Here is a 16,048-nt window from a genome sequence, read left to right as displayed (position 1 = left end):
TTATGCTTCAAATAAATTCCTAAAAATCTAGAAAAAATCTTCTCATACGATGTACTAATTTATAAAAATGTTTCGAATCCTATGTTATTTGATAAAAAAGTGAATTCCTTTGTAATGCTCTATTTATATGTATTTTTATTATTTCATGTTATATTCTTTTTTAATTCAATTTGAATTCAAAGAAATTCATAAATTCATCCAAATACTTATGAAATGCATATAGATATGGATGGATCATCCTATCCACTCTAATTCCACCAACTAAACAGAAAATTGATTCATCCTATCCATTCTAATCCCACCAACCAAACAGAAAATTATCTCATCTCATCCATCCCAACCAATTAGAAAATTAAATCATCTCATCCAGAAAAACATGGATAGCCATATCTCATCCAACCTCACCTCTAACCAAACACACCCTTAATTAACAGAGTAGCATATATGGACCTCTTGAATGTATAGGTAGGGATTAAAATTTTACCGGAACTTCAGAGAGAAACAAAATATATAATTTTAAAATTTTCTTTCACTGACGCACACACATGAGATCTAAAGAGATAAGAGCCTGTGAGAATTGTTAATTTGCAGAGCGGGGACAGAACAGCTTGTATCTAAGATTCTGAAGATTGACCATGATTCTATTCGACCCATTCATCTGAGCAGAAACCCCTCAGCTGTTGATACATGTTTGCACTTCGTCTCCTTCCTGATAGCTCCCCCCGGTCTGACAGATAAATTTGTCACCTTGCAGGCATGATGCAATTACTACAAAAGCTACAGAATGTGTACACGAGTGAGTCTCTTACAAGTGGACGCGTCGTGCAACCTCAAAGCTTATTTCTGGCATAATCCACAAAGTATTTTTGGTCTTTCAGACTGAAAAGCTACAGAATGAGTACACGAGTGAGTCTATTCATACTACAGAACAACGCGATCGTCGGATCCCAAAAGTTTTTTTCTTTTTTCTTTTTTGAGAGCGAGATCCCAAAAGTTTTGGAAGATGAGAAATGAAAAGAGCAACGCGAGGAAAAAGAAAAGAAAACTTGAGCACATAACATATATGGGCCAGGCCCATGTCTCCAAGCCTGGTGCAGAGAAAAGCCCATTCTAGGTGGGCCCAGAAGAAAAGCCCAAACACGTGTATATATAAACATGCTTTTTAGGGCCTGTTTGTTTCAGCTAGGGATTCTGAAAAACAGCTTATAAAAGCTGGATTGTTAAAAGCTGGATTGTGAAAAACTTTTAGACTGTAGATTCTAAAAAAATTTAATGGACAGTTTAGTAAAATGGACTTTCACAATCTATCAAAAGCTGAGGAAAACCAGCTTCTCAGATTCTCACAATCCAACCAGTAGATTTTAAAAAGCTATAACCAAAAGCTGTCTGTTTGTTTCAGCTTCGGATTATAAAAGCTGAAAGCCAGAATCCGAAGCTGAAACAAACAGGGCCTTAATCTTTCAGGCACTTGAAATCGCGCGCTCAATTTCAGCGACTGTGTTAACGCTTACGAGTTTAGGAAAGGAGTTAGTGTCTGGGGTTCACCGGTGACTTTAGATGTTAGAAGGAGGCTGATGTAACGTTTCAGATATCTACATACATAGAGGTTACCGACTAACACTTATTTCTAGTCAAAACGAAAGCTTGACGATGCTTTTTTATAGAGTCTCCCTTGTATTTACCCTTTTTTTCAAACAAAACACACAACATTCACAGACAAAATATTTATAATAGAAAATAAATATCACCGCCTAATGCTAGTTCCCAACACGACCCATAGACCTGATAAGCTGACCAGAAACAAGACCCAAATCATTTAACTACTAGCTCGAATATTATTGAGACAGTTATACATTTACATATGGGTGTTGACACATGCTACCATATAATATTACATCCCTTTTGGAACATTTTGTGATGATTAAGTACCTTAAAATCAAATGAAGCACAAGGGTGAGTGAACATACTCAACAAGTAACTATTAGAATTTGGAAGAAACAACACATCACCAAAATCAATGAAGAATGAGAAATAACGAAAATTTTATTTTCTTGAAAACATCAATGAAACAATAGTTGGGTGAGTGAACAAACTTAGCAAGTAACTATTAGAATTTGGAAGAAACAACACATCATCAAAATCAATGAAGAATGAGAAATAACAAAGTTTTTATTTTCTTGAAAACATCAATGAAACCGTAGTTTCTGTCTGAAACAGATAGACATGGAAATATCCTTGCACTTACTGGTAAAGCCGAGTAAGTGAGGCCAATACTCACTCGCAGGATTCTGAATATAAGAACTAAATTGCACATCTAGTATCATCGGCACTTGAATAAAATATAAAAGAATAACTTAAAATTTGATCATTTAAAATGAACACAACCATAAACTTAAATCACGTCAATGCAAATAAAAATGATATTGAACAAATACAATTAAGGTGGACCGATAAAACATTCAACGAGCAAATCATGCCACAACACGAGTTCGCTATGTACTTGCCTTAATAGTGGTGAGGATCCGGCTTCACACCATTAGCATCGGCACTTCCTAAATCCGAGGAATATATTATACTCATAATTTCTCCAAGAAAGTCAACATGACTATGCATTGAGTGTTCGAGCTACGCTTTTTATCTGAATCCCAAAATCCTTGATTCTATCATTTTTTGAGAAATTGAACCAATAATCTGGGTTGCTATTAATCACATTGTTGAATTTAACCTCAACTAATCCTAGATTTCATATCAAACTGTTATACATGAACTGATTTAATAATCTGTAATTTTTGTGACGAGTCCAGTCATCGAAATTCCATTTTCGAACAACTTGGGATTACAAAGATTTTACCTTAAGCGAGAAGATCACGGATTGATGGTGAAACTGGTCAAATTCTAGAAAAATCCCTTTTTCTCATTTTATCTCTTTTCCTTTCCTTTCTTTTTCTTTCTTTTCCTTTTCTTTTCCTTCTTCTTTTTCTTTTCCTCCTTCATTCATTTCTCTTTCTTCCCTTTTTCCCTTCCTAGCTTCTCTTGTTCTCTCCTCATTCGGTCTCCTTTACACACAACAGTAGTGGTTGCTAGCGCCGGTTGCGGCTGATGATGTAGGGTGGTAGCGCGAATAGGCAAAGCTAAGCGATGGACTACGGCTCCGATGGTGGCCGACTGGGCGATGAGCGACGACTAGAGCAACAACGGGCGACGGCGGCGATCGACAACGTGTGAGTGGTGGTGGTAACCGGCTTAGAGGACGGTGGTGCTATGGCTTGGACAGCGGCGTGACGAGGATGGCAGCGTTCGCTGATGATAGGAGGTAAGGCGGCTACGATTTTAGGGTTAGAGTTAGGGTTGAGTTGGGCTCCAGCTCGGATCCTATTTAAATCGAGACTGATAACTCGTAGGTCGATTCATCAATTTTTTTATCTTTTTTGTGTTTTGAGATTTGGTGTTACAACTGGGGTGATGGTCGGATTGACGGTGGGTTGCGATGAGGTGGCAGTGACGCTGTCGGAGCTCCGAGCGGCGGGCGGGCAAGGTTGGCGACGAGAGAGTTCGAAAATGGATTGCTAGCACGGGGGCGGACGATGGCGACGGATCCAGCAATAGAAACGCCGTCAGAGATGGGAGAAGATGGGTGGTGTGGCTGAATCAAAGCAAGAAAAAGAACAATATGTTAAAGACGGGAGATCGAATAAATGAAATGCACCATCGAATTAAGATCGGAGCGCTCATATTCATCGGAAAAAAAAAACAGACGTCCGACAAATAGCATCCGGCATATATAATGAGGGAAAGGGAGGCAATGAGGCACATCATCTTCTAAAAAACCCTTCAGGCTCCAATCCTATCCCTCCCTTATCCCCTTCCGCTCCTCTCCTTCCCTCGCCATGGCCACCAGCGTGATGTCCCTCCGCTCCCTCGCCATGGCCATGGCCGACGCCTCCCTCCCGCCCGCCCACAAGCTCCTCCCCCTCCTCTCCTCCTCCACCCGCGCTGCCCCGCTCCTCCTCCGCGCCACCCGCCGCCTGCCCCTCGCGCCCCTCGTCGCCTCCTCCGACGCCGTCGAGGCCGGCGTCGAGTGGGCCGAGTCCGGGGACGAAGAGGAGGCGGTTGGAGAGGGCTCCGATGAGGAGGTTGGGGAGGAGGAGGACAGCGTGGTGGCCTCGGGGGAGGAGGATGGGGAGGCCGACTACGCGCCGGTGGAGCCGCCCGAGGAGGCCAAGGTGTACGTCGGGAGCCTCCCCTACGACGTCGACAGCGAGGGACTCGCGCAGCTCTTCGACCAGGCCGGCGTCGTCGAGGTCGCAGAGGTGAGCCTTCCACCTTTGCTCGGTTACTAAATGATTAGGTTCCTTCCTACTATCTATGTGCTTGGGTGATGCGGTGCTCAAGTGTGACGTGCTAATAGGAGCTGCTCACATTTGTAAAACTTTGATTGCTTGCTGTGCTTATGCAAAGCTGGAATTCACAGTATTTGCCTGTGGTCAGTGTTAGTGTGTTGGTATGGCTCACATGTTGCTAGTTCATTGTAAGTTGTAACTCATATGAATTTGTGCATGAGAATTTTGGGATTTCACTTTTAGTTCTGTTTATGCAACCAGCTATTAATTTATTTGCTGCCTGTACGTTTTCGTGTTGTTTCATAAGCTACAATGTGTGGTTGTGTTGATCTTCAGTGTGAAAAATCTTAGCTCCCAGTGTGTTTCTGTCTTGTGTCCTGCCGATTGTGAGAAATGGTTTGTTTTCTCCAAATGTTAAGAGTAATGATTTTTTCTGCTGTCTGTTGTCTAATGGCACAGAAATTCAACCATTATTTCTAAGGAACATTCCTTGAATTGGCTGGATTTTCTCCATCGAGTTTCTAAGCTTGATACCGCTTTGTGGATTTCTAGGTCATTTACAACAGAGAGACAGGCCAGAGCCGCGGATTTGGGTTTGTTACCATGAGTACCATCGAGGAAGCTGACAAGGCCATTGAGATGTTCAACCGCTATGTGAGTTCATTTCTACCCTCTCATTTCTTAGTTCTTCGATTTGTCTAGAGTAATATAATCCACTGAATTATTATGCTGACATTACACATGAAAATTGAATTACCTCGAGAAGATGAGATGACCAAACATATCATATCTGGTCCTGTTAGGCACATCTAATTTTATTATGTGGCTTAAATAAAAGGGGCACACAGGTTTAATTCTTAATACCTTAGAGAGTAAATTCTCATATCTGGTCAACCACAATAAAATACACTTTCAGCGATGTTTCTGCTTCTAGTGGAGAAACATAGATAAGTTATATTGTTCTGAACTTCTGACTGATCAACTTCTTTTTTTATAGGACATTAGCGGGAGGCTTCTGAATGTAAACAGGGCATCTCCCAGGGGCTCTCGCATGGAGAGACCACCTAGGCAATTTGCACCTGCTTTCAGAGCTTATGTTGGCAACCTGCCATGGCAAGTTGACGACTCTAGGCTGGTTCAATTGTTCAGCGAGCACGGGGAAGTAGTTAATGCTACGGTCGTCTACGATAGAGAATCTGGGCGCTCGCGAGGATTTGGTTTTGTATCTATGGCGTCAAAGGAGGAACTCGATGATGCTATTTCTACCCTCGATGGACAGGTGAGGACAGCGTCAATTCTGTATGAGTTACAAAATCATAACCTAAATGACTACATGAGGAAACAATTATTTTCTCTCAAGTAGTCAAATAGCACAGTGCGCAAGACAAATATGGAAGCTCTGAACTAATGCTAATTATCTCCCACCAATTACCATGAATTGTAGGAATTGGATGGCCGCCCACTTCGAGTGAATGTTGCAGCCGAGCGGCCACAGAGAGGCTTTTGATGTGATGATATCGGAGAAGATGGCTGCTTGTTTGCGATGAGCACGGAGACACAACTAAGGAGCAATGGGACGTTTTTGCGGAAGCCGATGCTATCGCCTAGAAGTTGTTAGATCCTCCCTTAGCTTCCTGGTGTTTGTTTCTTGCCTCACAGCTTTTGTTGCTTCTCTTTGCTGCTAATGTTAACGTGTTAAAATTCCTGTCGACACCATGAGTTAAATTGTTCAAGTAGGCTACTATCATGATGCCCTAATCGCATTTTCTCATGATAGCCCAAAGGTTTTGCTGGCGAAACCATTTGAGCAAACCAAGCTTGTTCACAATATGCGTATAAACCATAGTAATTGCCTAATTTCGTGTCTTCTTGGTTGCTATATTGTATAGCGTCAGCATCCTTGACATAAACTGATAACTAATAAGGGCACGGTTGAAGCTGAACAGAAACAAGCACCTCATGATGAGCCAACATTTTACATTATTTCCAAATCCAGCGCATTACAGAGAGTAGGATCAATTTATGTACAAAAACAGTGATTCGATCGAAGGCCTGAGCTGACGGTGAAGATAACAACACTTAGCATGACACGGCAATCAGTTTGCGTGCAATTGGGCTTCCTTGCTAGTGAGCGGCACATAGCGCACAGACGTCTCGTCTCTTATGCTGACCGAGCCATCCAGCTTCTTGTCCACCACCTTCAGCTCCTGGAAGACGGTCCCGACAGGGATCACCATTCTGCCACCAGGCTTCAGCTGCTCGATCAGCGCCTCTGGAATCTGCGGTGCTGCAGCTCCGACATGAATGGCGTCATAGGGTGCGAGCTCTGGCCAACCTTCCCTGCCATCTGCATCAGTTTCAAATACAATTAATGCATCAAGTCTAGATGATATATATAGAAGAAAAGAACCGCAATGCTGGATGTACATGGAGGCAGACAGAGAACTACTACAGCTGCTGCAAAATTGCCCATCCAAGGAGAGAACCTCACAATTCAGAAATGGAGAAAAACCATCTCATGGTATGGGAGCAACAAAACAAGTCCTAACTAGTTTAGGCCCCACAGAAGTATTGACAATCCAAGTACCTCATTTAGCTTACTAAGGTTCCTTTATTCAATGGAAACAATTGAGAGTTGCAGAGCTGATATGTTCATCTGAACTATAACTCAGCTCTCAGCAACTAAGTCCTTCTCTGTACACCTCTGCGTTGAAGTTAAGTTCAAAACATGCGGCTTCAACATGGTTGAGATTTCTGAAAAAACTAGTTGGGAAGCAAGCACTACTTACCAGCAATATGTATACTGAGGGATCCATCATTTAAGTGTGGGGCTGCTGCACTTTTCTTGATGTTTTCAATAGAAGTAGCAACTAATTCTGGAATATGTTCAACACCAACTGCTCGCCCTTCCGATCCAACCATCAGTGCAAAGCACGCTGTTAGGTACCCAGTGCCTGAAAATTATTGGAAACGTCTAAGACGAGCATATCAGCAAACATATGGACCAAATGAGTTAAGCATTTCAGCCACTAAAACAAGCTAGTAGCATCATTACTAAGATCCATATGTCAGTATGGCTGTGGCACAAACAAACAAAGTTATGGAAATCAGGATTGCTGTTGAATATTTAAATTTTAGGCAAAGAGTAAAGGATAAAGGTTAGGTCTGGCGAGCTCTCCTCTCATAATATATTGACACAATGCTCAGCACTATCTTAAAAAAGAAAAACTGGTTGAACATGATCCAAATTACCTGATCCGACATCGAGGGCATGCATCCCAGGCTGAAGATTCTTCTCCAGAAGCTCCAGGCAAGCCGCATGCATATGCGGCGCCGATATCGTTACGTTGTACCCAATCGGCATGGGGCTATCAGAATAGGGAGAACCACCGGGTGGCACAAACACCCCCCTGTCAATGGCATCCATCACCTCTGCGACTTTGCTCGACCTGATGATTCCGTACCTCTGTAGCTGCTCAACCATGGCCTTGTTCTTGTCGCTGGCCCCGCTCGACCACAGCCGGTGCTGCATCACCAGCAGCAACAACAGGAACGAAATCAAATTGACCGGTTTCTGCAGTCTCAATCGGCAAACCCAGTAAATAAAGAATGACTCTTTGACTGACAAATTTACTGAAATTTAAATATTGTGACACATCAGAATCCTTTTCTGGTCTTGTGCACTATAAAAGCTAACTATAGAGTTCCATAGGAACCGCTACGGGAACAATTCCCCTAGTAAATAGAAGTATAATTCTTCTCCAACTACTCGGTAGATCTATTGGGGTTGAGAATTTGGGCCAGAACACAAGCATCCCCCAGAACTACCCGCGCCACAGTCAGATTAGGGTTTCTTGGTCTCGTGATTAAATCAAAATCAAATGGGGCAACCGTCACACAATCCACGAAGTATGATTGACGGTGGTACGAATCGAGCGCGCAAAACTTACGGATTGGGCGCGGGCGCGGGAGCGGGGGCGGGAGGAGAAGCAAGAGAGGATGGAGCGGAGTACCTCCATGCCCGCCCAAGGAAGGGGCTCGGTCCTTGGCTGGGATGAGACGAGACGAGCGGCGCCCCTTGTGGGTGTAGGCTGGAGGAATCGGCCGGAGCAGACGGGGAGGAGAGGCTTCGAGATGGCGCGAGCGCAGTGCAGGTGGGGAGCGAACCGAACCGGATGCTGCTGTTGCAGTTCGTTCGTCGGCGGCAGCCACCGGAATAGAATCTTGTTAGCGGGGCCCATAGATAGGCCCAATTCGGCTCACGGAGTGGGAGACGTTAGCTCACCTACTTTCTATATTTTAAAAAACTTGGCTCAATATTTTGCGAAACCTAGTTTGATATTTTGAGAAAATCAGTTCAATATTTTCATGCAAAAAATTTAACTATTACACACAAAATGTTGAATTTTTTTAAAAATACATTAGATCCTTATTTTGCATTCTTTCGAAATAATATGACGGTTCAAACGGATTCGAAAATGAAATTACGGTTTAAACAAGCTTGACATGTGTCCTGCCAGTCTGACTCGCTCCACACTCCTGCATCCACTCAGCCGTTGTTCCCATCTCGCATTAATCTCAAAGCACACTAACCTTAAGCACTTTTTGGACACGCTACCTATAGAAAATCTGGTTTAGCTCAATTCACACCAACCCAACTCAATAAGGTCCATCCATCCTGCCATTCTTGTTCTCCTGAGAGTTCGATCCCCTCCCTCTCCCACTCTGAGAGAGAGAGCTCAATCGGTTGCTTTATTAAACACTACATGATGCTTCAATCATGCTTACTTCCAAGTAACAACTTAATTAACACATCATACTTGATTACCCACTGATTTAACATCATACTACTTGCAGTCGCTTGATACGTCCAGCTATCGCAGGTGATTAGCATTCATTTCTAATTCCACGCCCAGAAACAGAACCCGATATGAAAAAAGCTGACACAGTGTACGTACAATGGCAAATTTGACATTTCAAATTCGTAATGAATACATGTATAGTCCTGTCATATGTCAGCATTCATGCCTGTAACCATATACGTACGGATTTCACTCATATCGTAGAGTAATAAGTTGCAGATAAATCGATCCAGTGTATGTATTACATGCATGCATGCATGCATGCACGGTGTACTGGACGTAAGCTGCAGATAAATTCAGAGCTCGTCGTGCTCGGCCTCGTCCTGGACGACGGCGTGGACCTTGGGGTTGGGCGAGGTCTTGATGGGGTACGACGGCTCCATGGCGATGCCGCAGAGCCCCTCCTTGGCGGCCACGTCGCGCGCCATGCGGATGTACCCCTTCTCCCCCCACTCGGGGCCCCACGAGTTCTTCACCACCCAGTACTTGGTGCCGTCGGCGGTCACCCCGTAGCCGACCGCCGTCACGCCGTGGTCCAGCTCCGTCCCGCACTTGCCTGCGAACACGCCCTCCGAGTAGAACTGGAAGTGCGACCCGCTGGCCTCGATCGCCACGGACACCGGCTGGTGCGCCACCGCCTTCTTCAGCGCCGACTCGTCGTTCGCCGGCACGTCCTCGTACCCGTCGATGCTCACGATCGGGGTGCTGGACTTCTTGCACGAGCTCTGCCTGGCCTTGTACGGATAGGCGTCCTCGGCGGCGACCCCGCCGTGCTTGGCGATGTACTGGAAGGCGTAGTCCATGAGGCCGCCGTCGCACCCCGCGTTGGCCTTGGTGTCGCAGTCCACCAGCTGCTGCTCCGAAAGCGACGTCAGGTTCTTCGTCTTGATCGCGTTGATGCCCTCCACCGCCGCGATCGTCGAGAACGCCCAGCAGCTACCTGCAGAGTTGAAATGGCATTGGGATCGACATGTATGGTTAAGCTCATGCATGCATCAATAATGGACATCAATTGGCGGCGCAACAACGTAGAGTATATACGTACCGCACTGGCCCTGGTCCTTGACGTCGGTGACGGCGCCCTTCTGGCGCCAGTCGACGGATGGCGGGAGGTCGCGCGCGCCGGCGTACGCGAACCCTCCCTTGGAGGACCTCTCGCCGCGGAACATGCGGTGGTGGGCGACCCTGGATCCGGCGTAGGCGCGGCGGAACTCGTCGGCGGTCATGTCGCCGAAGCGGTTGAGGCGCAGCTTGTAGGGCGCGTCCCCCCTGTTGAACTCGTGGATGAGCCGCACGTTCTCCTTGAACACGTTGAACCGCCGCGCCTTCTCGCCCAGGTCCCTGGCCACCGCGTGGCGCCCGCGCCAGCGCTCGTACAGCGACCACAGCGCCTCCTCCGACGCCAGGTCCTCCTCCCCGAAGTCGATCGCGCTCGCCGGCGCCGGCGCCACGGCCAGCAGCCCGACTACAACAAGCACGGCGGCCATGGCCGCGACCACGAGCACTCTCGCCATTGCTGCTACGTACGCTAGCTTCTCGACACGTACTACTGGTTGAGTGTGGCAATGTGTGACAGTAGCGCTCGCTAGCTTAGCTACCTGACTTGCAGGCTTGTGATGAGGTGGTAGCCATGGCGACGAGGAGGTCTTTATATAGGCACAGCTAGCGACTACAAGGTTACTAGCTAGATAGATGATGCATGCAAGGATGAACAAAGAGGATCGTCCATAGATGACGTTGCTTGTGGGCAACATCACATCTATCCTATTAGCTAGCTACTTATGAGTGGTCGATCGATCAGGTACTACATGAAATTAAGTCCAATCTCAATTAACACATGAGAGTGAGTACGTACGTTCGTAGTTTATACTCTCCCTTTATACGCAAGCAACCAAACCGTAGGAACAGTGATTAATGCATGAACGGTGGGTGATTAATGCAGCGGGTTGGCCAGATGAAGGATTAGCGAGGCGTTTACGCCACGCCCATGTACGATCCAAATTCTAACTAATTAAGCTTGCACCGAAATTCTGGCTGATCTGGACTCTGACTAATTATATTCCTGCTGCCAGGAATTAATTAAGCTCGCTCCCCGAGTTGCATCAAGAGAGGAATGAAGACGAAGAAGGGGTACTGCTCTTGTTGCGTGTGAAGCCGCATCACTCCGGAGATGGAATGGAGGGACGTCGGTCGTCAGAGTGGTCGGTCTTCATCGATCGCTTCCTTTGCGAGCTACCTCTCTCTCTCTCTCTCTCTGTCTGTCTCGTGAGATATGTGTTCATTCTGAGATGGATGTTGTCAACAAGTAACAGCAAGCGTGTTCCTCCCCATTAATCAGCGGATGGATGGATGGATGGATGGCGACCAGGATTCATCATATATTTCAGCAAGCTTTCATTTCTTTACGCATGAATCGCATTAACAATTAAATATTTTCATTATCTTGATGAAATTAATTCCTGTAATTTATCTAAAAAAGCATTACTATCGAGCATAGCTAGTTGAACTTGCTACATTGAGTGATCGATTTTCACAAGCCATATAAAGTTTTCAAGCTCCGGGAAGCTAGGTAAAGTTTGGAAGCATGATATCATCAGCCTGAATGAAGAAAACGCACTTGCATCGATCGATCGTTGTTTGCCACGCGGGGCTCTTCAGATTTGCTTTGCTTCACGAGACACGGCACGCCACCAAGGACGCAAGGAAGAAGGCTACGTTTCGGTCCCAGGGCGACGCAGGATGGATCAACAACAGCAATAACAGGTCCTGGCAACCTGCCGGAAAACTGCATCAAAACGTTGGCAGTTTCGAAACAGCAAATTAAAGGCCTAGTCTTGTGATCGATGATTGTGTCAGTTGCAACAATCTATGCATCTTGCTGTCAGGATAGATACACAGATATATAGCACTCAGACACATTATTGGATTGGGCCATCACCTTTCTTTCTTTGTGTGATGCCGGAATTCAGAAAGAATCAAGGCACACCTCTGTCACATGAATCTTGCGAAGCAGTGCAGCTACATATATTTGCGGACCTGTACTGTAAGAGTCATGGCTAATCATTCCGGATATCTCGGTCCCCATGGTCCTAGCTTACTACTGTTTCGTCATGTTAAGCGACCTGAGATACGGGGCGATCATTCACAAGCAATTAAGCAGCGCGATCGAGTTAAGCTCAGACAATCGAATTCATCAGCATGCATGTTACGTATCATCAGTCCCTACTTTAAAAAAAAAAAAACACTAGTATAACTCGTAAACACAATTACACACTTACATCAACATCACACTAATCATCCGAGCCGAGGCTTGGTTCTCATCGGTCTAATGGACACTCGACTGAGAAACGATACATGAACACGAGCGAATTAACATGCAAGCTAATGTGTTGTTACTGCATCCATCGATTGCTGCACGGCAGAGATGTTTTTTTTTTTTACTCATGCACGACAGAGATGTTTGTAGAGAGAGACTCGATAGGAAAGATCTCGAGTCCTTGATCTGCAATGGGCCTGAAATTGTACCTTGCATCGTTGCCCTTTTCGAACGGAGGAAGAATATGTGTGTACAGACTCTCTAGTAGATCTGCATAAGAAAAGGAAAACCATAGCAAAACTATCGAGTTTGTGGGTTCGAGTTCCCATCGTGGTCGTCTATCCGTTTTTGCTCTCTTTTTATTTTTGTGCCAAATCTTTTATTTATTTATTTATTTCCCATTGTCCTTGCAAAAGACCACCGGTCGTCAGTAATTTATCCAAATAATACCGCCGTACTGTTCAAACAACTCAAATTTAAATTTGTAGTAGGAGATGCTTGCCAGAAGTCAACGGATAATGCTAAGCATTGAGATGTTTCATATAAAAATGTTGATGACATCTTCGTCATCCCAGCATTCTTTTCTTGATGTCCCTTTGGGAGGTCAACCTTTGAAAACATTATAACCTCGCAACAATAATACACAAAGCCAGATTACAACACCGTATGGCCGGTGTCGGTTTCTCCAAATTATGTTATTTTTGGTTATGTTTCTTCCTAGAAACGTTTTCTCACGTGAATGAGAATCACTTTACGCAATTGTAAGACCCCAATTTTGGGATTTCATGTGTCTACTGTATTAGTTCCTAAATTAAGTAGCTGATACGTACAGTATAATAGTTATAATATCACTTCATACATAAGTATTAAGATTACAGAGTACAAAATGTTGCAACCCATATTGTATGATACAAAACTGGCCGACAAGCCAATAAAACACAACATAAAGTAAAAGCTCAAGCCACAAGCAGCTTATGATGCGAGCACGACTTCTAAGACTATTCTTCATCATTGCCTTTATCTCTGGTGAAGTCAACTTCAGCTTTCTCATCTGAATGACAGCAATAATGAGTACAGAAGGTACTCAGCAAGCTCTATACTACTTAAGGTGTTTGATATATGCATAAATGAGTAATTTAAGGATAAGGCTTTATGGTTTAGTTTTAAGCGTAAAGCGTTTTATGCACATATTCAATGGTATCATTTATTATTGACCTTAAAACACTTTAAATAGTTTAAAACCAGGTAACAAGCTTTATCTGATGGGTTTTCGGTTCTGAGAGGATCCATATCTCACTTCGCAGTCCCTACTATCACATATGGTGTACCTCTAGTACCACACAGTTTCTGACGGATCGAGCCATGAACTTCATCACACAGACATCTAGTCTGCACACTCACCCATCAAGACACAAGAGCGCGCAGACGCATGGCCGACAACACACACGGAGCACCAGCACGCCGGCGATGAGCAAAAGTACGGCGTTGGAAGACAAACACAAGGCAGCGCATGGCAACTGGCCAAGAGAGAGCACGGGGGCGACTATATGCTATCTAAGAGGGGGTGCTAGGGGCTTGGGGTGCTCACTGTGCTTGGAGATGGCGAGAAGCGGGACGACGACCAGAAAAGAGTCGATGCGTTGGCAATGGAGCGGCTTGCTCCGGCTCGGATGGTCTCCCGTCGGGCTTCCGCCCAACGGAGAGCGACACAGGGACGACGGTGGTCCCCCTTGAGCTCCTCGGCAGCACGCGGGAGGCAGATCGACAACGGCGAGCTGCAATGGCGAGAATGGCGATGACGGCAGCGCGGTGGTGAGACGAAATAAAGAAAGAGAGAGAAAGACCGGGTTGCGCTATTTATAGACGGGAGAGGTGAGCAGAGAGGCGGCGATCGCACTGGCATCGAGCGAACGTTGGCGGCAGCGTAGCGGCGAGGTGGGGAGGCGATGCCCATCGTTTTTCCCGCGGTACGGGCACTCTGTGCCGTCCATGTGCGTGCACAGATGCGAAAGTCACGCGGTACAGAGGCATGGGCGCGTGAGCATGGGCGGATAGAGAGAAAGGAGAAGAGAGAGAGAGAGAGCGAGGTTGCGGAGGCCGGTCAGGGATATTTTCCCCGGAGACGAAAACAGCAGTTGGCGCGGTGTCGCGCTAGAGGAAGAAGAGGGGAGAGGGCGCGCGGACGACGACGGGATGACCGACACATGGACGGTCGCATGTGCTCGGGCGCGAGCGCGGGCGAGCGCGCGCTGGCGCGGTTGGGCCGGCAGTGCGCCGAGAAAAGGGAGGGAGGAAAGAAGGCCGAGCCGGCTAGTGCTTGGGCCAAAATAGAGAGGAAGGAAATGGGAGACAACTCGAGAAGAAAGGGAAAAATTAAGTCTATGTGAGAAATGAGAAAAAGAAAAGAAAGGAGGTTTGGGTTTAAATTCAAAGATGAGATTTGACTTTGGATTAGGATCAATTCAAATAAACATATTTGAATTGTGGTCTTGGATTTAGATCTTGGGATTTTTGAAAATGATTTAAATCAAAGGATTTGAATTCAAATTGGATTTAAGCTAGAATAGAATCCAAAAATAGATTTAAAATTGAGAGACATTCAATTTTAATCTCCACACAAAGAACCATAAAACCTCAAATCAAAGTATATGAACAAACTTAATGCAAGGAATATTTTGAATTTGACTCTAGTGCATCTTGGGACTCCTTAGTCAACTTAACATACTTAATACATATATGAATATATATATATATATATTGGTGCATATACATTCATATGTCTATTTTTGTAACCTTAGCTAGCTAATTAATCATATATTTTTTAATTTGTAGGGAAATTTATAATTAATTAACATGTTTAAAACTCAAAATGTTATAGCAACCGAATAGCTACTACAGTGGTTTCAGATTCGTAAAAGAGTGCATGCGAGAGGAAGGAGATCATTTTTGTGAGAAACTACTTTTAGCCGTTTCTTGCTCCTAGTGTAAAAATAAGAAACATTTCTCCAGTTTTTGATTTGAAACACTTGCTCACCGTATGGTTTGACAGAGATTCTCCAGTTTCTAATGAGAAACAAAATCCAGAATCCCTGGGCCCAACATCACTGCACCCTATCATGTGTGCCACATGTCACTATCGTCATCAAGAAGGCCTAATCGCACTTACCAAACCACCCCACCGGTAAAAAAATCTGGCAAAATACATACTGAAATCGTCTGATGCGAAGTTTTATCTCTTTTTTTTGACCTTATCCTTGGACGCCCCTCCTCAATGTTTCGATCGTCCGGCAAACTTATTCATGATCAATCACTTTTATCTATGTTTATGCATACAATATGTACTAATACATGTGTCAAGATGTTTTGTATGAAAAGTTTTTACTATCTTTTCAACCTATATTGATTAAAAGTCATCTTCTTCCCATTTCTCTTCATCTCTTGATGTTCTAGCTAAATAGAACCATCAATATATTTGAATCCCTTAATTTTGTGGTACAAGTTGATCCGTCTTCGTAAGCGTCAAATAAAAT

General features: G+C 44.9%; 3 protein-coding genes across 4 annotated transcripts; 1 reads left to right on the top strand and 2 right to left on the bottom strand.

The window, feature by feature from the left end:
- The first annotated feature begins 3,811 nt into the window (after positions 1–3,811).
- LOC133898407 (28 kDa ribonucleoprotein, chloroplastic-like) lies at positions 3,812–6,081 on the top strand. Its single transcript, XM_062339089.1, has 4 exons — positions 3,812–4,310; positions 4,893–4,994; positions 5,338–5,619; positions 5,785–6,081. Exons 1-4 carry the CDS (start codon positions 3,888–3,890, stop codon positions 5,845–5,847), a joined length of 870 nt encoding a protein of 289 aa, XP_062195073.1. The 5' UTR covers positions 3,812–3,887; the 3' UTR covers positions 5,848–6,081.
- A 198-nt stretch (positions 6,082–6,279) lies between these two features.
- LOC133898406 (protein-L-isoaspartate O-methyltransferase 1-like) lies at positions 6,280–8,576 on the bottom strand. 2 transcript variants are annotated; one of them, XM_062339086.1, is made up of 4 exons: positions 8,291–8,576; positions 7,593–7,866; positions 7,130–7,294; positions 6,280–6,687 (listed from the first exon to the last, which is right to left on the bottom strand). In XM_062339086.1, exons 1-4 carry the CDS (start codon positions 8,357–8,359, stop codon positions 6,437–6,439), a joined length of 759 nt encoding a protein of 252 aa, XP_062195070.1. In that variant the 5' UTR covers positions 8,360–8,576; the 3' UTR covers positions 6,280–6,436. The 2 variants fall into 2 exon arrangements, with proteins under 2 accessions (XP_062195070.1, XP_062195071.1); XM_062339087.1 differs by having other exon boundaries at positions 8,354–8,576.
- A 697-nt stretch (positions 8,577–9,273) lies between these two features.
- On the bottom strand, positions 9,274–10,857 carry LOC133898405 (thiol protease SEN102-like). The gene is made up of 2 exons (XM_062339085.1): positions 10,248–10,857; positions 9,274–10,142 (listed from the first exon to the last, which is right to left on the bottom strand). The coding sequence occupies exons 1-2, from the start codon at positions 10,714–10,716 to the stop codon at positions 9,499–9,501; spliced, it is 1,113 nt and encodes a 370-aa protein (XP_062195069.1). The 5' UTR covers positions 10,717–10,857; the 3' UTR covers positions 9,274–9,498.
- Between the last annotated feature and the right edge of the window lie 5,191 nt (positions 10,858–16,048).

Source organism: Phragmites australis, chromosome 18, assembly GCF_958298935.1.
Source record: "Phragmites australis chromosome 18, lpPhrAust1.1, whole genome shotgun sequence".
Taxonomy (NCBI): Eukaryota; Viridiplantae; Streptophyta; class Magnoliopsida; order Poales; family Poaceae; genus Phragmites; species Phragmites australis.
Note: the sequence above shows the minus strand (reverse complement) of the source record. Positions and strands in the feature narration are given on the sequence as shown.

What these genes read in the sequence shown, in the direction of transcription:
- LOC133898405 (XM_062339085.1), bottom strand. Translation starts at nt 10,716, where the DNA reads ATGGCGAGAGTGCTCGTGGTCGCGGCCATGGCCGCCGTGCTTGTTGTA. An exon ending in CAAGGACCAGGGCCAGTGCG is followed by an intron (nt 10,143 to 10,247) that starts GTACGTATATAC and finishes TCAACTCTGCAG; the next exon opens with GTAGCTGCTGGGCGTTCTCG.
- LOC133898407 (XM_062339089.1), top strand. Translation starts at nt 3,888, where the DNA reads ATGGCCACCAGCGTGATGTCCCTCCGCTCCCTCGCCATGGCCATGGCC. An exon ending in GCGTCGTCGAGGTCGCAGAG is followed by an intron (nt 4,311 to 4,892) that starts GTGAGCCTTCCA and finishes GTGGATTTCTAG; the next exon opens with GTCATTTACAACAGAGAGAC. An exon ending in TTTCTACCCTCGATGGACAG is followed by an intron (nt 5,620 to 5,784) that starts GTGAGGACAGCG and finishes CATGAATTGTAG; the next exon opens with GAATTGGATGGCCGCCCACT.
- LOC133898406 (XM_062339086.1), bottom strand. Translation starts at nt 8,359, where the DNA reads ATGGAGGTACTCCGCTCCATCCTCTCTTGCTTCTCCTCCCGCCCCCGC. An exon ending in TGCCCTCGATGTCGGATCAG is followed by an intron (nt 7,295 to 7,592) that starts GTAATTTGGATC and finishes AATAATTTTCAG; the next exon opens with GCACTGGGTACCTAACAGCG. An exon ending in CCTCAGTATACATATTGCTG is followed by an intron (nt 6,688 to 7,129) that starts GTAAGTAGTGCT and finishes AAACTGATGCAG; the next exon opens with ATGGCAGGGAAGGTTGGCCA.